This window comes from Vombatus ursinus, unplaced genomic scaffold (genome assembly GCF_900497805.2).
Source record: "Vombatus ursinus unplaced genomic scaffold, bare-nosed wombat genome assembly UNPS02000749.1, whole genome shotgun sequence".
Classification (NCBI taxonomy): domain Eukaryota; kingdom Metazoa; phylum Chordata; class Mammalia; order Diprotodontia; family Vombatidae; genus Vombatus; species Vombatus ursinus.
In genome coordinates, this window is record NW_020940527.1 from 3,851,339 (window position 1) to 3,871,865 (window position 20,527).

Sequence of the window (20,527 nt, forward strand, 5' to 3'; positions counted from 1 at the left end):
CTCCTGATGACACCCATCATTCAGGATCCTAGAACCTTTAAAAGGCACTTCCAGTGAGTACCAGTCAACTGTGGGAAATAACAATGAAGCAAAAGTACTGGGGGAAACACAAAATATCAGGGAATGTGGGACCATAGATTTAAATCTGCAATAACAACAATTAACAAATGTTCACCATGTGCCAGACACTTTACAATTACTATCTCATTTGATCCTCACAATAACCCTAGGAAGTAGATGCTATTTTTTTCCTCATTTTACAGATGAGGTAACTGAGGCAAACAGAGGATAAGTGACTTGCCCAGGGTCACACAATTAGAAAATCTGAGGCTGGATTATGAACTCAGGTCTTCCCAGCTCTAAACCCCATGCTCCACCCACTGTACCATCTACCTTGCCCTACAAAAGTTGCTAGAAATCATCTGTTTCATCTCCCTCCTCCTTTTATAGGCCAAGAACTTCAAGTTAAGTTGTTGCTGATCAGTTGTTTTGGTCTTCATGACCCCATTTGGGGTTTTCTTGGCAATGATACTGGAGTGGTTTGCCATTTCCTTCTCCAGCTCATTTTACAGATGAGAAAACTGAGGCAAACGGGGTTAAGTGACTTGCCCAAGGTCAAACAGCTAGTAAGTGTCCAAGGCCAGATTTTAACTCAGAAAGATGAGTCTTCCTGACTCCAGGCCTGGCATTCTATCCACTGTGCCATCTAGACTTGCCCAAAATCCAACAAGTAGAGAGGGGTCCTGGCAAGGATTCCAAGCAGGTTTTTTGTCTCCAAATCCAACAGTCTTCCTACTACCCAGGGAAATGACTCCACCTTATGTATCGACTATAAAGAAGGGGAGCTGCATCCAGACCTAGCCACATGCTTCTCTTCCTCAACTCCTACACAGATGATAGTAAATGCCAGCCAAACTCACCAAATAGATTTCATGGCCTTTTCTGGGCAAGATACTAGAAGCAGTTAAATGGTGATGACTCAAAACAGCTCTTTTCAAAGTTTTTAAAAAGTTCACTTTATTGTGTCTAGCAAGGGACAACCAAAGCATGGACTGATGGAAAGCCATCACCCCCCTCAGGAGAGTCAAGATTTGCCCAAAGTTCCTGTGTGAATACAAGCTTCAAGTCCAGGACTCTCAAAGTTTGTGCTGCAGTTTCTCTGTGTGAACAGTTTTACCAGGCAGGGGGATTTCTAGGACTTGCAGTGGAATATCAGGCTTTCCAATCTCTCTCCTGCTCATTGTCAGGCAGGTCTCCGCAAAAGTCATGACTCACTTTCCAAGCTGTAATTTACTGCACCCTCTCTCTTTGTGGTAGCTAGGCTGTTACAAAGAAGGATGGAATATGGCTGATGGAGTATCTCGTGATTTCATTGTCCTCTCTGAGGGAGGGATGCAGGCAGGTGTGGTATCACTGGAGGGCAGGGGGAAGCCAACTCTTCATCATAACTCTTCCTTCTCTTCTTCAGCACAGATGCAGGCTGCCCTCTGACTGTTCATGAATGGTCGGCAGCCCAAGGTCCATACGGTATTGAATATCGTGTCGGCGAGTGAATCACAAGCTATACAAAACAAGTGGAGAAAAGATAGGATGAGACATGGTCCAGGGTCAGCCCAAAGCATAGAATAATTGCTAGGGGACAAGGTAATTTAAGAGATGACATTATTCCCACAAGAATTTTGGCCCAATGACAACCCAAATGGTGAAAAGGTCAGTTGCCCAGCATCTATTAAGTGCCCAAGTCAAGACATCACCCTCCCGATGTCATTGGTTTTCTTCAAGAACGAAGGACAAACAAGAATAACAAATACTCAGCAGATGCCAGGCACTTGCTAAGAACAAAAAAAAAAAAAGATAAAAGGAGTTCCCTGCCCTCAAGGAGCTCACAATCTAATGGGAGGACAACATGCCAACAATATGTACAAGCAAGATACAGGCAAGATAAATTGGAGCTAATCAGCAATGAGAAGGCACTAGAATTAAGGGGGATGGGGAAAGGTTTCTTGTAGAAGGTGGGACTTGAGCTGAGAGTGAATGAAGCCAAGGAAGCCAGGAGGCAGGGACAAGGAGGGAGAGACTTGTAGGCATGGAGAGAAAGCAGGGGCATCCACGTAAATTTGGGATCCTTTAGTTGAATTTGGCAAAGAAACTAGAGCCAACCTACCACCCCTGAACACAGTCACTGTATATCCTTGGGGGCTCAGAACCCCAGAATCTCTGAGGCACAAGGAACCTCAGAGGCCATTTCATCTGACCCACACCTGAGCCAGACTCTCCTGTATATTTTATATGAAAAGGAGTCTTTTAGGCTGGGAGTGAGGTGGTGGGTAGTGGGAATGCTTTTAAGCTTAATCTACAATGTTAAGATTTTCTCTCTCATTTTCTTAAGTCTAGACAATCAACAAGCTCTGACGTATAGTGTTCACCCATTTCTGAGGTTTAAATGCTCTATCCCACCACTCACTGCCTGCCTCCCAAGGTGCTTTAAGATAAAGCTAATTGTTAGGAAGATCTTCCCTTACTTGGAGCCTACCTTTCTGCACCTTCCACGCAGAACAAATCTTTCTTCTACTGGATAGCGCTGTCAAATACTTGAAGGTAGCTATCCTGTTCCCACTAAGCATTCTCTCTTCTAAGCTAACCAACTCACTTCCTTAACTGACAAGTCCTTATATGACATGGCCTCAATATCCATAGTATACTACATCCTTCTGTGGATGCTCTCAAACCTGTCTGTATTTTTACTCACGTAGGATGTTCACACCTGAACACAATACCCTAGTTTGTACATAGTTGTTGGCTTGTTGGCCCCCCCCATTAGACTGTGAGCTCCTTGAGGGCAGGGGATTCTTTTTATCTTTTTTTTTTTTTTTTGGTATTATTGTTGTTCTTAGCACAGTGCTTGGCATATAGTGGGTGCTTAATAAATTCTGGGTGACTGACTTTTTCACCATTTGGGTTAGGACCAAAATTCTGGTGGGCATCATGCCATCCTTTAAATTACATTGGACATGGTCTGACCAGAGTAGGGGATAGCAGGACCACCACCTTCTTATTTATAGAACCATGGAGTTAGAGCTGACCGGGACCCTAGACACTATCAAATCCACCCTCCTCATTTTACAGATGAGGGTCACATAGGCCTTTTAAATGCCAGAAACATAACTTAAACCCAGGGCCTGACTCCAAGTCCACTGCTCTAGACACCATACCAGGCTGGCTCTTTAATCCCTAGACAGTATGCCTCTCTTAAATGCAGTTTTAAAGAGAATTTGTTCATTTTTTTAGCTTCTATGTTGTCTTGTTGATTCATATTAAATTTGCAGTCCAACAAAACCCCCAAATCTTTCGGGTGAACTGATATCCAATCCCATCAAGTGAGGCAATATTAGTAGAAGTACTCAGCACAGTGCTTCACACACGATAGGTGCTTAATAAATGCTTTATCCCTTTCCTGCTCCTGACAACCATCCCTATCACAATAGTCCCTCGGGTAGTAATTTCACCTACAACAAACAATTCCCTTCTAAAGTATCTACCCTGTGAAGAATCTCAGTAACTTATAGTTCATTCACTACAATCTAGTCTATACTTTCCAATGGAGAGACACAGGGGAGAGAGCAGGTCAAGATATGTCCTGTTTACTTTAGTTTTCCCTCTTTGAGTTGTGGATGAAAGGTAGACAAGCCAATTACTTGGGTGGAAATTGTCTTGACCTGGTGTGGGGTTAGCAGCCAGCACTTTCTCATCTGCTGCTAAAACTATTAGACTAGACATAGATAAGCAGATAAATACTCCTTCCCCTGAAGCCCATTTTTTCTCCAGATTAACAGTTCGTGTCTTTAGACTGTTACACATTTATTTTAAGGGTTGATTATACTCTAAGCATAGACCTATGAACAAGTCCCAAGACACTCTCTGATGTTCCCTTTCCCTGGGAACTAAGGCCAATTACTTGACCTAAGGCTGTAATGTTACCCATTTAAAATATATAGTTTTAACAGCTGGCAGTACATCTTTGGCTTCAGAAGCCCAGGGATAAAGAAGAAAACTCTCCAAGAAATACCAGAAAAATTTCCTCAGAAAGGGAACAGCAACTGAGGACTTTTTAAAAAAATTCAATTTCATTTAATTTTTAGTTCCAAATTCTCTCCTTCCCTTCTCTCTTTTCCCACCCATTTAGAAGACAAGAAAAGCAAAACCAATGACAAACATGTATAATCATGCAAAACCAATTTCCACATTAGTCATTGTCAAAAAAAATTGAAAAAGAAAGAGAAGAAAATATACTTTAATTTGCACTCTGAGTCCATCACTAGATTCCTGTCCTCCCTTTCCCACATGTTCTGCAGATCTCTCCCCATTGCATCCAATGGTAAAAGGGGGTTCAGGCCACTCGCCCAAGGGAAAGCAGGAGCCCCCCGCCTGCATAGAGACAAGGCTAGGTATTACCTGCCACCTTGGAGACGAAGCCCAGGCTGCGCTTGAGGTCTGAGCAGATGGAGTGGAGGCACCAGCGGAACTTGGCATCGCAGCGGTATTTGTTGGCCCCGCATGTGTCGTAACAGGTGTCCAGCTGGTTGCAGCACTTGGTCATTGCTGGGATCCCCAAGTCCATCTGAGAGAGAAGGGCAGGAGAAGGATCTTATATTCAGAGCCCTGGGCTCCGGCAAGAGTTCTTGAAGTCGAGGGTCAAGGCGGTATTGTTCCTCCAAATTCCTTATGAGTGACATCCTGACCCAAAGTCCTAAGGCTAAGAGAATTTGTTCATTTAGATCCATAGAGGAGCCTCATCGAGGAAGCTGGGTGGCATAGTGGATAGAGCACCAGGCCTGGAGTCAGAAAGAACTGAGTTCAAATCCAGTCTCAGATACTTATTAGCTGTGTGACTGTGAGCAAGTAACTTCACCCTGTTTGTCTCACTTTCCTCATCTGTAAAATGAGCTGGAGAAGGAAATAGCCAACCACTCCATTATCCTCACCAAGTGAACCCTAAATGGGGTCAGGAAGAGTCAGACATAACCGAAACGACCGAACAAGAAGCGTCACGGGGTAGTAGGTTTGGCAGATGGGGATACTGAGGGTCCTGGATTTTGCTACCAATTTACTATACGACCCTGAATACTCATTTCTCCTCTCTTTGGCTGATATGTCCAATATTTATTGAAGATCCATTCCTGTATATAGCATTGTAATAGGTACTGTACACGGTGGAGGCTGGGGAGATATGGAAGTAGTTGCCTGCCCTCAAAGAGATTATAATATCACATGTGAAAAAAAAAGAATACATTTAGCAAGTAAACTTTAGACAGGAATAAATCATCACAGCACAAAATACAGCATCAAACATGGAGGGCTTCCTGTTGGAAGCAGGTTTTGAAGTTACTGAGGGACACATTAGGAAACAGAGATAATTATAACTGTAAAGAATCATAGGTGCAAATGTGTGAGGGGCAGTGATCTCAATAGTTTGGGTTTAATCTGAGACCTGTAGCAAAAAGTAATACAAAAAGTAAGATTGGTGAGTAGGTTGGAAAGGCAAGTCTGCAGATGGTCCTGGACCTGGTATTAGGAAGACACGGGGTTCAAATCTCACTCCCAATGCTGATTGTATGACCATGAGCAAATCACTTAGCTCCAGAGACTTAGTTTCCTTAGTTTTAAAGCAGAAATAATAAACCTATGGCATCCTCTTCACAGAGCTATTGAGAGGTTCAATTGAGGTAATGTATGTAAATTGAAAATAAATCACAAATTCAAGAGATGATATTTTTTCAGAAGAGAATCGCAAGACTGGGTGACTAATTCAACATAGGAGGAAAAAGAGGAGTCTAGAATTACTAAAAGGTCTTGGGAAGCAGGAAGATGGTGGTGCCATCAACAGTGGCCAAATTAGGAGTGAGAACAGAAGGTACTTATTTGTGAAGGACGATGGTGAATGGATTAGCTGCAGAACTTCCTTACTGAGTCTTTCAATATAATAAGGTTCAGCAGCTTGCAGAGCAGATCATAGGCCACAGCAGCTACAACAGACTGTTTAAGCCAGATGTTATTAAATTAAAAGCCAGTTTGGGTGAGGAAGTCAACAAAGGTCGGGTTTATTCCCAGTATCTTTCATGTGAGACTTTCCTAGAATCATAGATTTAGAGCTTGAAGGGATCATCTTGTCCCACCCTCTCATTTTACGGATGAGGAAACTGAGGCCTGGATATGTTAGATGACATGCCTACAGTCTCACAGCTACTGAGTGATGGAACTGGGACTAATATCAATGACTTGGAAAAAATCATAGATGGGATACTTATCAAGTCTGCAGAAAACACAAATCTGAAAGAGAGAGAGAGAGAGAGCTCACACATTGGATGACAGGACCAGGATCCAAAAAGATCTCAACAGGTTGGGTCAAATCAAGCAAGATAAAATTTTATAGTGATGAACATACAGTCTTAAATTTCATTTGGAAAAAAATCACCTTCCTAAGAACAAGATGAGAGGTGTGGCTATACAGCAGCTTGGAAGAAAACCACTCTAAATCTTTTAGAGAGTTACAAGGTGAGTTGGCAGTGTGTGAAGGCAGCCAAAACACTTAATGAAATCTTGGGTGTGTAGTCATCGCCTCCAGGACTTGGGAGGTGATTGGAGTTCCTTTGTACAGAATATTATGTTCAGTTCTAGGCAATGTATTTTTAGGAAGGACAATGATATACTGGAGTGCAAGGACCAAGAGATATTTAGCATCAAGAAAGGAAGATTTGGGCAGGGGGGAAATAGTTTTCTTCAACAATCTGATGGGTCATCATGTGGAAAATGGATTGGATTTGTTCTGCTTGGCAGAAGGGACAGAAATGGGAGCAGGTTAGATGTCAGGTAAACTGACAAGGAGCAGAATGGGCTGACAGCGGCTGCCCTATCTTTGGTGGTCTTCAGTCAAAGGATCAGTGATCACACAAATGTGTTGCAGAGGGGATGGACTGAACTAGACAGATGCTAAAGTCTTTTCCAACTTTGTGTCTCTGAGATTCTGTGAGTGATCATGAAAACCCTTAGAGTTGAATTGGGGGAGGCAGCACTGTTTTCATACCTTTGATCCCAAACAAGGGCTTTATCCAAAAGGGATAGCTATCCCTGAGGAAGGACAAAGTAGCAGTCACCTACTTTGAAATGACTTTTTTTCTCCTGCAAAAAAGTGATTATGATTTTATTGGCAAGCATTTTCCCATGATCTTCCCACCAAGGGCCACCATTTGATTCATTCTCCGGATTAGTAAAATCATACCAGGTTGTAAGTAAAGTGTTAGCAGTACATACACTGTCCGGTACCTTGAGACCCAGGAAGTAAGAGCTGCAGCCGTTGGGCTCCTGAGGCTTGTAACCAGGTCTGGGTATTGGTGCCTTCCCTGGCAGAAAGGAAAGAGGAGAGAATCAGAAAGAAACCTTTAGCTGTGTATTACATCAGAGCATTCATCAAACAATGACAGTGACCGACATGATTTTGTTTATTTTAATGTTGTATTAATGATGTGGGCTTTGCCTTATCTGAAACCCTCCCTACTCTGAATTCTTCCCTATAGCAATAAAAAAAAATCACTTAAGCAAAACCTATAATATTATAATAACCACATCTAACAGTGGACATAACATTCTGAACCCATAGTGCAAGGGAAAGAAATGTGTTCTCATTATCTGTGTTCTACAACCAATGTTGGCCATTGCATTTTATCTGAATTCAGATGTCTTTTAGTCTTGTTTGCACTTATATTAATGTAGTCATAGCATATATTTTCCTGGCTCCACTTTCTTCACTCCATATTGGTTTATACAAGACTTCCCAAATTTTTATAAATTTCTCTTGTCATTTCTCATTGAGCAATAGTATCCAGTTACATTTAGATAAATAATACATACATAAAGAATTTATTAAGTACTTACTAGAAAAAGAAACAAAGAAAGGATGAGGAATTCAAGGTAAGGGTACCTGGGATCACAGTTCTGCTATTCATTACCCTTGTGACCTTGGATAACTCATTTAACTTATCTGGGCCTCATTTCCTCACCCGTAAAACGAGACAGTTGGACTAGATTCTGGCTAAGTTCCCTTTTAGTTCTAAAGCTATGACCCTATGAATCTAATATGAGATACATGAATGGTACACCCTTCAGTGTCTCCGCACCAAAAAAAAGAGGTGCAGGTGGGGCACATAGACCAAAGTCTCGAAATGTGAGCATGTGCCCAAGGCACCTTGTATCAGTCACCTTCTTTCTACCTTCACAGATCCTAAACCACTTTAGATCTTTTTTTTTAAGCTCTCAACCTCATTATTTTAAGGTTTTAATCTATCTCCCTTCCCCCAGCCTCTCTCCACTCTGAAGCATTCTTCTTATAGCTTTGTCTTCCTAATGCATTTGTCTGACCACGTCACCCCCAAAGCCATCAATGAGTCTTTACAATAAACTGCATCCTTAACTTGGTAGTTCAGTTTTCAACCTCCCTTTCCAGTCTTTTCTCACACCACTTCCCTCCATGCTCTTTACATTCACGCCAAACTGGACAACTCATCATTACCCTTCCATCTTCATGCTCACGACACACCTGACCCCAGCCATTTCTATATACAGAAATCTTTTCCATCCCTTTAGACCTAACTCTGGGGAACCTCCTCCATGAAGCTTTCTTTGATTCCACCCTCAACCCCCACCCTCCAGTGAGAAGTAGTCCCTTCCTCTCTCTTTGAATCTTTCCTGACACTTTGGTCATGCCTTAATCATGAGCTTGAAACAAGTGGGTATCATAGTGACAGCAGATGGGAAACTCCTTGAGAGTAAGGAACAGGTCAGAGATTCAAAACTGGAAGGGACCTTCAAGATCATTTAGCTTAGCCCCTTATTTCATTTTAAAATAAAGCTTCACTGATGCTTTTTGTTTTTATATCACAGTCATTTCTCGGTACCCCAGACCCCACCTCCACCCAAAAAGTAATAAAGAAAAAACAGTGAAGTGTATGCAATATTCTATACTCATAGACCCCCACCTCTCTATAAGGAAAGAAAAAAGGTGTATTTTTTTTAATCTCTTTGCTAAGTTGACCCTCATATTTTACAAAAGAGGTAAATAAATCTAAGAAAAGAGAAGTAGTTGACCCAAGACAGTCAACAGTTATGGATGGATTCCCCTTGGTAAGCCTTCAAGAGCTATATAAATGTGAACCATTAGATGATACCTAGACCCATGGCAAGTCAATGGTCAAACCAAGGCTGAAGTCAAGTACCTCCAATTCTTTGGCCTGCTCTCAGGCAACACCACTCTAAAGAGAAGAGGAATCAGTTTTTCATTGGGCACTCGGGTTTCAGGCTTGAAATGGATTAGTAGTGACCTCAGTGCTCAGGAATCTTTCCTCCATGATTTCAAAGCTAGAAGACAGCTGTACATTATCAGGAAAACTCTGGTAGAATTCTGACTTGGCAGAGGAGGCAGAGAAGCTCCTGGCTGTAGTCCAGACCAAGTATTCTAGATCTAGCTCTCAAGAGAAACTTTTTTTTTATTTAAAGCAAACTCATGTAGACAAGACAAAATAAGGTAGGATTGCAACAAGTCAGTAAGTATAGGCTTTGAGCAAGATAGTTCTGATTTTTCTGAGAATTTATATAATAACTCTTCGGTAAGTTTTTTTTTCTTTATTTTCATTGTAGCATTGATGTGGCCTGATATAATAGGGGAAGTGTTGAATATGGAGGAAGAAAGATCTGGGTTCAAATTCTACCTATAGCACTAGTAGTATAGATTTAGAACTCAAAGGGGCCTTGGGGATCGTCTAGACCAGGTGTGGCCTCAAGGCCACGTGTGGCCCTCTAGATCCTCAAGTGTAGCCCTTTAACCAAATCCAAACTTCACAGAACAAATCACCTTAATAAAAGGATTTCTTTTGTAAAAATTGGACTCAGTCAAAAGGCATGGACCTAGAAGGTCACATGTGGCCTGGAGGCCACAGATTCCCCACCCCTGGTCTAGAATAGTCCCTTATTTTAAATATGAGGAAACAGACTCAAAGAGGGAATCACACAATTAGTATCTCTAAATACAGTGTTCATTTGTGTGATCCTGAACAATTCACTTAGTTGCTCTGGGCCTCAGTTTCCTCATATGTAAAATGATGGGGTTGGGTAAGAAGGCCTCTGGGGTTCCTTCCAGGACTACGTCTACGATCCTATAATCTTTTGACTCCACATCCAGGGCTCACTGGTGTGACCCTGGACAAGTAAATTAACCTCCCTAGATCTCTGACTCCTCATCTATAAAAATAGGGATAATAATATAGTACCTGCTTCACATGTTTGTTGTGAGCGCAGATGAGATCATGTTTGTAAAGAGCTTTATAAATTTTAAAATCCTACATAAACTTCAGATATTATTGTTAACACAGTTATGCAAAGCTTTTCTAGACTTACTGTGGGCCCCAGGCCCTATACATCCCTGATGCCAATCAACATTTTCTGCCACAGCTTTGAATCAAGAACACACCTTTGATCACAAGAATACAATGAGTTTTGGAAAATCAATGGAGACTGAAAGACTGGTGAAATCTGACATCAAGTAGGCACTGAAATGCCATTCATTTGTGTTTGCTTTCTTTTGCTGGTATTTTTTTCTGCAAATGTGGAAGAATGCAACATTGTTCTCTCAGAGTCATTACAACATGTTTGCTTCGTACTTTTAAAAAATTATGATAAGTGTAAAAAGATCTATTTCTCCCTATTGCTTTCTTTGGGCTTTTTGTCCCCCGGGGAACAGATGACCATCCTTTCTTACACAGAATTTTTATAGTCCAGAGAATTTTAAGAGTGTTGGACTTCGAGTCAAGAGGACCTCCATCCAACAGGACCTGATTCAGGCAAGTCATTTAATTTCCCTAAATCTCGATTTCCTTATCTATAAAATGGGCCTATGTGACTACCTATCTCACAGGGGTGTTGAAAGGAAAATATTGTGTAAATTTTAATGTTATAAATGTTTAATGTTTAAATTTTAATGCGATAGAAAGGTGAGTTATTGTGGGGTATCCTTCATGCAATTTTTTACTTTCTAACGAGAATGGTTCCTTATCTCTGCTCTAAATATCTGTATTTCCCCAGATGTGTCCCTCCTCTCCACTCCCATCATTTTGTGCTTATTTTGTATATGTCCTATTTTTACTTATGTGTGAACATGTTGCATGTCCCCAGTAGAATGGAGGCTCCTTGAGGACAGGAACTATCTCACTTTCATATTTGCATCCCCAACAGCAAATGCGGTGCCTGTCACATAGTAGGTTTTTAATAAATGCATGTTGAATAAGAGCACAAAGTGGGAATCATAAGAAGGGCTTACAAGTTCTTGTTTTCTGCAGACTTCATTTTGAGATGTCAGTTAATTATCTCTGAGCTAGAGGGAAGAGGAGCTCCTCCCTTAAAGGAAACTTGATTGACACTCAAGGGTCATGTGCAAAACCAGCATGGGTCAGGAAAAGGCAACCTAGGACAGTAGAGAAAGGAATAGATTTCATGTCCAATAACCCTGGGTTCAAATCTCACCTTTGCCATTTGTGACCCCAGGTAAGTTACTCATTTAGAGGGTTTTGGATTAGAGTACAGCCCATGGAGTGTAAGATGAGCTGCCTCAGCTACTTCAGGCACTGCCTCAGAGCAGAAGGACTCTGATGCTGTGGGATGATGAAACAACCACCTTATTGATCCCTGGATCCCATGATGGCAGCAAAGGCGTCTACAACAAGATTTACCAATGACCCAGCAGGAGTGGACTGCTCAGTGGACCTTAAAGGAAGGGACCTTGCCCTCTAGCTCAAGCCTCTTTCCATAGGTCAAGGTCAGAACTCCTCAAGCCCCTCCAGGGTACTGCTCACCCAGCACAGAAATGGAGAACCAGCCACTCAAGTATGACAGTCAACACTCTTGTGATCTAGGTGAAATGGAGATTACAATTTCTGCTTCGATTCAATGCCAATCAGAGGGGCCTGTATTTCCTAGGGGCAACAGGGTGCCCCTGAAGCTGTTGATCAGAAAGGAGATGTGGTCTCTTGTGTTTTAGGAGTATCCCCACATATTTAAGTGTATAAGTGAAGTATATTTCATCCAAGATACTGGTTTTCTGTGACGGTTCATTAGAGACTCCACAAACAGAGTTTCTTCTTATGATGCTAATGTGTTAATTGTTAAGTAGCCTCTTGGTCAAATTTATTTTGAGTCCTGCTTTCATCATTCTTTCCATGTCTATTGAGATATACTGACTATCCCCAAAAACAAATCAGTAGAGAGGGCGCAGCTAGGTGGCACAGTGGATAGAGTGCTGGGGCTGAAGTCAGGAAGACCCAAATTCAGATCTAGCTTCAGACACTTACTAGCTGTGTGATCCTAGGTAAGTCACTGAACCCTGTTTGCCTCAATTCCTTATCTGTAAAATGAGCTGGAGAAGGAAATGGCAAACCGCTCCAGTATTCTTGCCAAGAAAACCCCCAAATGCGGTCACAGAGAATCAAACATGACTGAAATGACCCAACAACAACAGAAGGGGCAGTAGGGTAATTGGGTCCTGACCTATCTGGCCCCACCTCTAAGATACAATCTGGGTTTGGCATAAGGTATTCTTTTAAGCAGTACATTTGTCTTTTCCTTCCCTAATAATCTACCACACTGTGCATTTGAGTGAGGTCAATGCTACCACTAATAATAATGCATGCAACATAATAGGGAGCCACTAAGGTTTTTTGAGTAAGGGGGTAGATGTAGTCCACTACAGCCCATGTTGCCTACCCAAAGGAAGAATCAAGGCTTGAAGATAGCTGTCATGTGTACACATGCACACACACACACACACACACACACACACACACACACTCACAAAACATGGTTTTTTTTTCCTCCAGGATAAACACCCTTATGTCCGTAAACCCATCTCCATAGAGCATCTCTCACATCTTTTATTTAGTCTGTGCCTGAATTTCTAAGCTATCTTTTTCTACCTGGTCTGTATCTACTATTGCATTCTCCCAAAGAGAGAAATATTGACATTTCATTACATCATGTCTTATGCCACTATTTGTATAGATCTATGAGCTTTTCGGGATATGCTTTCTCTATATGTAAGGGTTGACACTCTTCCAAACCTTCTCCCCTTCTCTTCCTCTCAAACCCTTTGACATCGTCTCTTCCTTTTGCCCATCTCAGTCAAAGAGGTGGCCCTTCTCCTTGCCAAGGCCAACACTTCTGTATGTGCACTTGACCTCATCCCTGCCCACCTCCTCCAGCAGATTGCATCCCCCCCTTGCATCTTCAACCCTTTCTATCTAGTTATTCCTTCCCTACTGTACAAACATCTCTGACTCCCCCATCCTTTAAAAAAAAACTTTCACTAGACTATCATTCCCTCAAGCTACCATTCTCTAACATCCCTCCCTTTCTCAAACTTCTTGAAAAAAATTGTCTACTTTTGCTGCGTCCACCTCCTCTCAGTCATTTCTCAACCCCCTCTAACCTGGTCTCTAGCCTTATCACTCTTTCTCATCTGCTTTCTCCAAAATTACCAATTAGTCCTCTTTTTCTGTTTAATTTTATTGCTTAACCAAAAAAATCCAGCAAGCAGCCAGGTGGTGCAGTGGATAGAGAGCTGGATCTGGAGGCAGAAAGACCTGAGATCAAATTCAGCTTCAGACACCTACTAGCTGTGTGACCCTGAGCAAATCATTTCACTTCTACCTTAGTTTTCTTAACTGTAAAGTGAGGCTCATAATAGCATCTGACTCCCAGGGTTGTTGTGAGGATCAAGTGAGATAATATTTGCAAATTACTTAGTGCCTGGCACACAGCAGACACTTAACAAATGCTTTTTCCCCTCTCTTTTTCCCCTTCAAAACAGAAGAATTCCAATTGCAAACTTACTATAGTACAAGTGAATATAAGTTCATTATACCAAAAGAAGAGAAGATAAATAAATAGCTTAAGTATTATTTATATAATATCTAAGTTTGCATAGTATCAGACTAACTGTAGAAACATGGTTTTCCTTTTGTTTCTAGATGAGAATGACAAAAAGAGCTCTGGCTGATTACAAATAAAAATCTCTTCGCCCAGCACTGTTGCCACCCCTTCACACAGCACATCTCCAACTTTTTCAGGGACAAAACGTCCCTGATCTTGACATTAGAATTGCTCTGTTAGCCACAGCTCAAATGTTACCATAGCCCTTGGATGGAGAACTTCCAAAGATGATGTGGCAGGTGGCTACACTTGCCATCTTAATGTTTTGAAAAAAACCAAGGATACCAATGTTCAAATCAGCCAAAACTCTCTGGGTCTGGGTCACACTTTCTATGGCAAATTTAATTTTTCATTTTTTCCTAGCAATTTTTTTCTATTGCCTTAGAGAGGCGGCCTCCCTCTTTATATTTGTAATTTCTGTAAAGATTTTAGGAAAAGATCATAGAGTCTCACCTAATGAAGGCAAGGGCACCCTCCACCTGAAATCTGAGAATAAGAGCATTAATATGTAAACAGCTTTTGCTGGAATGCTTTCATCCTTGGTTTCTTTACAAGTCCTGATTTCTACTTTTATTTACTGTTAAAGTTAGAATCAGGAAGACCTGAGTTTGAGACCTGTCTCAGACACTTTCTAGTTGTGTGAGCCCAGGCAAGTCACTTAATCTCTCTGTGCCTCAGTTTCCTTATCTGTAAAAATGGAGATAATAATAGTACCTGGCTTAACAGAGTTGTTGTGAGGATCAAATAAGTTAATATATTTAAGCATTTTGCAAACTTTAAAGTGCTATGTAAATGCTAGCTATTATTATTATTATCATTATTATGTCAAATTCTACTTGAAGTCTCAAGTGTACTAAAACAGGTGTAAACATTTTCATGGGATATATCTGTTGGCAGGTACTAGAATTTTCTTCATTTCACGTTTAGTACCTGAGAATGTGTCTCCAGGTGGAGGAGGAAAATCAGGCTTGCTCTGGGGCTTTTACGATATCCATGTGACTAGCCTTCCTTCTCTCTTTGGCTGCTCCTCTTCTTCCTGTCTGTGTTTTTATCAAACCATCCTTTCCATGCTACACAGAAGGTAGAGGGTTTCTAGCTCCCCCACGTCACCAATGGGTCTCTTAATTGTCAAATCTCATAGTCTTTTTTCTCCTACCTACAGCTTTTGACACTTTTGATACCGCTCTCCTCAAAACTCAATCCTCACTGGGTTTTTGCCATACTGCCCTTCCTGGTTTGCCTCCTACTTGTCTGAATGCTCCCCAGTCTCCTTGGCTCACTCATTATCTAAATCACACCCCCAGTGGGCAGTAGATGCTCCCTAAGAGTCTGTTCTGGGCCCTCTTCTCCCTCTGTAGTCTCTCTCCTGGCTTTAATTGCCATTTTATACACATGCCTCTCACATCTGTATATCCAGCCCCAGGATCTCCCTTGAACTTCAGACTTGCATCCCTAATTGCCTTTTGGGCATTTCAAATTGGATATCCCAGAGATATCTTAAACTCAAAATGTCCCAAACTGAATCGATCATATTTTCTCCTGAATCCTCCCTTCTTTCAAACTTTTCTATTTCTATCAAAAGCACCACCATCCTTCTGGTGTCTCAGATCCTAGACTTCTCACTCTGCCTCACCCCATATATTACCCCATGGCCAAATCTTGTTATTTTTCCCTTTATAACATCTCTTGCATCTGACCTGTTCTCTCTATTCCCACAGTTACCAGCTAAGTTCAGGCCCTTGTTATATCTCACCTAAATTTTTGCAACAAGCTCCTAACCGCTCTTCCTGCCCCAAGTCTCTCCTACACCAGTCTATCCTACACCTGTTGTTGTTGTTGTTGTTGTGCTGATTCAGTCATGTCTGACTCTTTGTGACTCCATTTGGGGTTTTCTTGGCAGAAGTACTAGAGTGGTTTGCCATTTCCTTCTCCAGCTCATTTTATAGATGAAGAAACGGAGACAGGGATAAACAAAGGAAAAATAGCATGGAGGGAAATACACAGTTAGTTATCATAACTATAAATGTGAATGGAATGAACTCACTCATAAAATGGAAGCAGATAGCAGAATGGATTAAAAACTAGAATCATACAATATGTTGTTTACAAGAAACACATTTGAAGCAGAGACATACACACAGGGTAAAGGTAAGGGGCTGGAATAGAATCTATTATGCTTCAGCTGAAGCAAAAAAAGCAGGGGTAGTAATCATGATCTCAGAAAAATCGAAAGCAAAAATAGATCTAATTAAAAGAGATAAGGAAGGAAACTATATCTTGCTGAAAGGTACCATAGACAATGAAGTCATATCAATACTTAACATATATGCACTAAATGGCATAGCATCTAAATTTTTGAAGAAGTTGAATGAGTTACAGGAGGAAATAGATAATAAAATTATACTGGGAGGGACCTCAAATTTCCCCTCTCAGAACTAGATAAATCTAACCAAAAAATAAATAAGAAAGATGTTAAGGAGGTGAATAAAATTCTGGAAAAGTTAGATATGATAGATCTCTGGAGAAAATTGAATGGGAATAGAAAGAAATATACCTTTTTCTCAGCAGCACATAGCATCTACGCAAAAATTGGCCATGTATTAAGATATAAAAACCTCACAACCAAATGCAGAAAAGCAGAAATAGTAAATGCATCCTTTTCATATCATAATGCAATAAAAATTACATTCAATAACGGACAATGGAAAGAGAAATTGAAATTTAATTGGAAACTAAATAATATAATCTTAAAAAAAACAAGTGGGTCAAAGAACAAATCATAGAAACAATTGATAATCTCATTAAAGAAAATTACAACAATGAGGCAATATACAAAATTTATGGGATGCAGCCAAAGCAGTACTTGGGGGAAAATTTATATCTTTAATTACTTACATCAATAAAACAGAGAAAAAGCAGATCAATGAATTGGAGATGCAACTAAAACAACTAGAAAAAGGACAACTTAAAAATCCCCAACTAAACACTAAATTGGAAATCTTGAAAAAGCAAGGGAGAGATTAATAAAATTGAAAGCAAGAAAACTATTGAACTAATAAATAAAACTATAAGCTGGTTTTATGAAAAATAAAATAATAAAATAGATAAATCATTGGTTAATTTGATTTTTAAAAAAAGGACAGAAGAAAACCAAACTACTAGTATCAAAAGTGAAAAGGGTGAATTCACCACCAATGAAGAGGAAATTAAGGCAATTGTTAGGAGCTATTTAGCTCAATTATATGCTAATAAATTTGACAATCTAAATAAAATGGATAGATTCCACAAAAATATAAATTACCCAGATTAACAGAAGAAGAAATGATATACTTAAATAACCCAAGCTTAGAAAAAGAAATTAAACAAGTCATCAATGAACTTCCTAAGAAAAACATCCCCAGGACCAGATAGATTCACAAGCTAATTCAACCAAATACTTAAAAGAACAATTAATCCCAATATTATATAAACTATTTGAAAAAATAGGTGAAAGAGTCCAATCAAATTCCTTTTGTGACACAAATACTTTGCTGATACCTAAACCAGGAAGAACCAAAACAGAGAAAGAAAATTTCCTTAATGAATATTGATGCAAAAAAATTTAAATAAAATACTAGCAAAGAGATTACAGCAATATATCACAAGGATTATACATTATGACCAGGTGGGATTTATATCAGGAATCCAGGGCTGGTTCAACATTAAGAAGACTATTAGAATAATTGACGAAATCAATAACAAAACCAACAGAAATCATGTGATTACCTCAATAGATGCAGAAAAAGCCTTTGACAAAATCCAGAACCCATTCCTATTAAAAACACTAGAGAACACAGGAATAAATGGAGCTTACCTTAAAATGCTAAGTAATATTTATCTAAAACCATCAGCAAGCATTATCTGTAATGGGGATAAGTTTGAAACCTTCCCAATACAATCAGGGGTGAAGCAAAGATGCCCATTATTACCTCTATGATTTAATATTGTACTAGAAATGTTAGCTATAGCAATAAGAAAAGAAAAAGAAATTAAAGTAATTAGAATAGGCAATAAGGAAACAAAACTATCACTCTTTGCAGATGATATGATGTTATACTTAAAAAATCCTAGAGAATCACCTAAAAAACTACTTGAAATTATTAACAGTTTTAGCAATGTTGCAAGATACAAAGTAAATAATGCAAATTACAAATACAAATAATACAAAATAAACCCAAATCATCAGAATTTCTATATATTACCAACAAAGTCTAGCAGTAAGAAATAGAAAGAGAAATTCCATTTAAAATAACTGTAGACAATATAATATATTTGGGAGAGTCTACCTGCCAAGACAAATCCAGTAACTATATGAACACAACTATAAAATACTTTTCATACAAATAAAGTCAGATCTAAACAACTGGAAAAATATTAATTGCTCATGGGTAGGCCAAGCCAATATAATAAAAATGACAATTCTACCTAAATTAATCTATTTATTTAGTGTCATACCAATCAAACTATCAAAAATTATTTTATAGAGCTAGAAAAATAATAAAATTTATCTGGAAGAACAAAAACTCAAGGATATCAAGGGAACCAATGAAAAAAAATGCAAAAGGAGGTAGTCTAGCCATGCCAGGTCTCAAGCTGTATTATAAAGCAGTAATTATAAAAAACAATCTGATATTGGCTAAGGAATAGAGTAGTACATCAGTGGAATAGATTAGGTACAAATTACATTATAATAAGTGACCATAGTAATCTAATATATGATAAATCCAAAAATCCAAGCTTTTGGAACAAAAACTCATTATTTGACAAAAACTGCTGGGGAAACTGGAAAACAGTATGGCAGAAACTAGGTATAGACCAACATCTCACACAGTATACCAAGATAAGATCAAAATGAGTAAATGATTTACACATAAAGGGTGATACTACAAGCAAATTAAGAGAGCATGGAATAGTTTATCTGTCAGACTTATGGCTAAGGGAAGAATTTAGGACCAAAGAAGATACAGAGAGCACTACAAAATATAAAATAGATAATTTAATTATATAACATTTAAGAGTTTTTGTACAATAAAACCAATGCAACCAAAATTACAAGGATAGCAGAAAACTGGGGGGAGTGGAAGAGGAATTTTGTAACAAGTATCTCTGATAAAAGCCTCATTTCTCAAATATGCAGTGAACTGAGTCAAATTTATAAAAACAGAAGTCATTCCCCAATAGATAAATGGCCAAAGGATATGAACAGGCAATTTTCAGACAAAGAAATTTATAGTCGTATGAAAAAATGCTCTAAATAACTATTGATTAGAGAAATGCAAATCAAAACAACTCTGAGGTGTCCCCTCACACCTATTAGATTGGCTAATATGACAAAAAAGAAAAATGTTGAAAGTTGGAGGGGATATGGGAAAATTGAGATATTAATGCATTGTTGATGGAGTTGTGAACTGATCCAACCATTCTGCAGAGCAATTTGGAACTATGCCCAAAGGGCTATAAAACTGTGAATACTCTTTGATCCAGCACAACCACTGCTAGTCTATATCCCAAAGACATCCAAAAAAAAAAAAAAAGGGGGAAAGGACCTATTTGTATAAAAATATTATAGTAGCTCTTTCTGTGGTGGTTAAGAATTGGAAATGAAAGAGATGCCCATTGATTACGGAATGGCTAAACAAGTTCTGTTATAGGATTGTAATGGAATATCATTGTGCTGTAAGAAATGACAGGCAGGATAATTTCAGAAAAACCTGGAAAGATTTACATGAACTGATGCATAATGAAGTGAACAGAACCAGGAGAACATTGTACACAGTAATAGCAATATTGTTCAATGAAAAACTGTGAATGACAGCTATTCTCAGCAATACAATGATCCAATGATCTAATGATAGAGCATACTGTCTACATCCAGAGAAAGAACCGATGTTTGAATACAGATTGAAGCATGTTACTTTTCACTTCTTTTCTTTCCATTTTTTCTTTTATTTGAGTCTTCTTATACAAAATTATTAACATGGAAATGTTTAACATAATTGCACATGTATAACCTATATCTGACTGCTTACCTGGTCAGGGAAGGGGGATGGGAAGGAGGGAGAGAAAGAATTTGGAACTTAAAACTTTAAATAAAAATGTTTTTTAAAATTTTTAGATATTCCCTGATCTCAAGGAGCTCACATTCTAATGACAGAGACAACACGACATATGCAGGATAAATTGGAAATGATCTCACAGAGACATGTCGCTGTTCCACTGTGGGAAGAGGGGAGGTTATGAGTAGAGTAGTGGGCGGGGGGAGGAATGGAGATTTCCTTCTGCTACTTTAGCAAAGAGAATCAAGAAATCAAGGCCCCCAAATTATGGGAACAAAAGGAGCTAAAGCTTGGAAGGGGTTGACTCCTCAGACCCAGGTGAAAAATGTCATTGAAGGAGGCAGTAGGAGAGTCATAGATGTACTGTTAGAAAGAACCTTAGAGATCTTCTAGCCTAATCTTCTCAT

General features: G+C 39.4%; 1 protein-coding gene across 2 annotated transcripts in view; it reads right to left on the bottom strand.

Moving 5' to 3' along the window:
- Positions 1 to 1,000: 1,000 nt before the first annotated feature.
- PLA2G12B (phospholipase A2 group XIIB) overlaps positions 1,001 to 20,527 on the bottom strand; it is a 32,174-nt gene continuing 12,647 nt past the window's right edge. The window contains exons 2-4 of one of the 2 annotated variants that reach the window (XM_027860845.1): positions 7,321 to 7,397; positions 4,453 to 4,618; positions 1,001 to 1,561 (exon numbers count right to left, since the gene is read on the bottom strand). In XM_027860845.1, the coding sequence (XP_027716646.1) occupies positions 1,443 to 1,561; positions 4,453 to 4,618; positions 7,321 to 7,397 (362 nt within the window). In that variant the 3' untranslated portion in view covers positions 1,001 to 1,442. Of the gene's footprint in view, positions 1,562 to 4,452; positions 4,619 to 7,308; positions 7,398 to 20,527 lie in introns of both variants that reach the window. The other variant, XM_027860837.1, reaches the window with a different exon arrangement.